Source organism: Nannobrachium achirus, assembly GCF_963921795.1.
Source record: "Nannobrachium achirus genome assembly, chromosome: 12".
Lineage (NCBI taxonomy): Eukaryota > Metazoa > Chordata > Actinopteri > Myctophiformes > Myctophidae > Nannobrachium > Nannobrachium achirus.
The window spans coordinates 51,293,703-51,296,279 of NC_137832.1; the positions used below are offsets into that span (position 1 = coordinate 51,293,703).

At 50.1% G+C, this 2,577-nt stretch overlaps 1 protein-coding gene across 1 annotated transcript; it reads right to left on the minus strand.

Annotated features, from left to right (window-relative positions):
• Positions 1–369: 369 nt before the first annotated feature.
• Positions 370–1,365, minus strand: LOC308295682 (putative cytosolic iron-sulfur protein assembly protein ciao1; the record flags this gene model as incomplete). Its single annotated transcript, XM_080738732.1, has 1 exon — positions 370–1,365. The coding sequence occupies one exon, from the start codon at positions 1,363–1,365 to the stop codon at positions 370–372; it is 996 nt and encodes a 331-aa protein (XP_080594858.1).
• Positions 1,366–2,577: the final 1,212 nt, after the last annotated feature.

Below are 2,577 nucleotides of genomic sequence, written 5' to 3' on the forward strand. Positions count from 1 at the left end.
CTCGCAATGTGAAGATAGCAGATCTACATGCTCACAACGCCTCGCAAGGCATTGTGAGCATGTAGATCAGCTATCTTCACAATTTCTGCCTCTATAATATTTGACAATTTGGCCAATGTTTAATTTGTCATTTTAGAGGTATTAAAATGTCCTTAAATTGTCACTTTAGAAATGTTCAGATACCCTCTATACACTTAAACTTTATGTTGGTTTGTTTACTGTTGAGTGGGAAAATAATGTTGCACATTATGTTAATCATCTGGGGACCCCCCCAAATAATTTGGTGACCCCCCCACAGGTTGAGAACCACTGTTTTACTGGACACAACTTCAATGCACGGCTGGGATATCTTGGTGATTCAGTGTCCACTCAGCCCACCTCGGTTTGGTATCTCCAGATCGCAACATCTCCATCGTCACTGCAGGAAGCCAGAATCCCTGCCTCCTTCGGGTGCCAGCTAACACAGTTGACGTCTTGCTTGTGGGCCTTGGCTGCACGGGCAGCCAGGGAAAACACGGGCTGCTCTGGATCAGTGCAGGGCTCGTCTTCTCGAAACACACGCACTGCGTCGTCACCACAGGCAGTCGCCAAGGCACCGGTCAGCCCGCACCAAGATACGTCATACACTGCCCGCGCATGGAACCCAGACAGAGTGCAAACACACTTCCAGGGCTTGTCTGCGTTGCCGTCCTCCGACCGACTCTCCCTCCAGATCTTCACAGTGCGGTCATCGCTACAGGAGGCCACTCTCTCTCCGCCTCGCTCAAAGGACAAGCTCCACACGGTGGACGTGTGTCCTTCCAAGGTGGCCCTGCATTTCCAGTCGTCGTCCTCTTCCTTATAAATACAGATGTTGTTGTCGTAGCTGGCGGAGGCCAGGAGCTGCTGGGTAGGGTGCCATTCGACATGCTTGACATCCTGCGTGTGGGAGTTCACTACGGCGACACACTCGCACTCCTCGTCCACCTCCCAGACCCAGACGCTCTTGTCTCGGCTGCACGTGGCCAGCAGGTTCCCTGAAGGTGCCCAAGCCACACACTTGACCTCGTTTTCATGTCCTTCCAGCACGGTCAAGCGCTCAAACTCGTTGTTTCCCTTTTTCCAGATACACGTGGTCGCATCGAAGCTGGCAGAGGCGAGATAGGTCCCGCAGGGGGACCATGCCACTTTCCTCACGGTGCGCTGGTGTCCGTCCCCGAGGACCGTCTTGCATTGCCACGAATCGCCTTCTCTTCCCCAGATCCGGACGGCCTTGTCGCCTCCGCACGAAGCTAGCAGCGTCCCGGCGGGGTTCCACGCCACAAACCAGCAGCGAGAGTCTGGATGTGCGATGAACCTCTGGACGAGCACCAATGCATCCTTCATATTCTACCTGGTAGCCAAGTTAACAGCATAATGCTGCCAAAACCTTACAGATGCCTGTTTGGAAACGTACTAATCTTCAAATACACTGAATTATACTGTCCGCCAGTTAAACGCGGACAGAAAAGCTATGTTAATGATATTTTGCCACTCGACTGAAAGCAATGCCTAATAATTTGTACCCATTTTGTGATAAATATCACAAACTTCTGTCCTCGACATTGAGTTCTTAACCACATTGGCCAAATATGGAGATGACAGACAACATAGTACTGATGTCATACATAAATGACTGAGGTAATAGACTGGCCAGTGGCCAGAGATGTTGTGACTAGACTACCCACACCCAGATTCGACTATGTCTGTGTGTGTGTCTTTGTAGGCTATCTGTGTCTAAGCCATGAGCCCATAGTCAATCAGAGAGGGGCAAAGGGTGACGTCATAACATCGAGGCATATATGGGCCACGAGAGGGGCTGTCTATGCCCATAGCCAATCAGAGAGGGGCAAACAGAGATGTCATAATATCGAGGCATATATATAAGGGACACGAGAGGGACGGTCTATGCCCGTAGCAAATCAGAACCGGCTTAAAATTCCGAGATACGGGGGGAGGGTGTGCAAACCTCTGGTAATTATAAACCAGAAAGATGGAATTGGAAATTGCAAGTGTGGTTGCCGACTTGCAGTTGACTCTAATGTGGAGCCATTTTGACTCTAATGTGGAGCCATTTTCTCCCAATACTTCAACATCAACTACAGTCTGATCGTATACGTATATGCCTTGATATTATGATCTCACTCTCTGATTGGCAACCACAGCCAACCTTCTAGTTCTTTGTTTTTTGACCACGACATGCCTGTATGTATGAGTACGGCCTCAACAGCTGCAATACCACTGGGGGACCTGTCTTCAAGTGGCGCTGTTGAGCAGCCTAAGGCACCGCTCACTCCCATTCGTGGGATTTTTCTCCAACTCTCAGCTTGAATTACAAGTCCCTCATTGAAGGCCTGCAGGCAAGGTTTGAAGCCCCTCCAAATGATCCAGAATACCAGGGCACACCTTCTCTTCAACCTCCATACATTTTAACCTTTGCCCCCTTACAGTGTTCTCTTCATTGGGCTCCGGACGCTGCCCGCACCCAGTTCAAAACCCTGCTGTTGACGTACATTACAGTGTTAATCACGGGCATGGCACCACTGTACCTTCATCAGG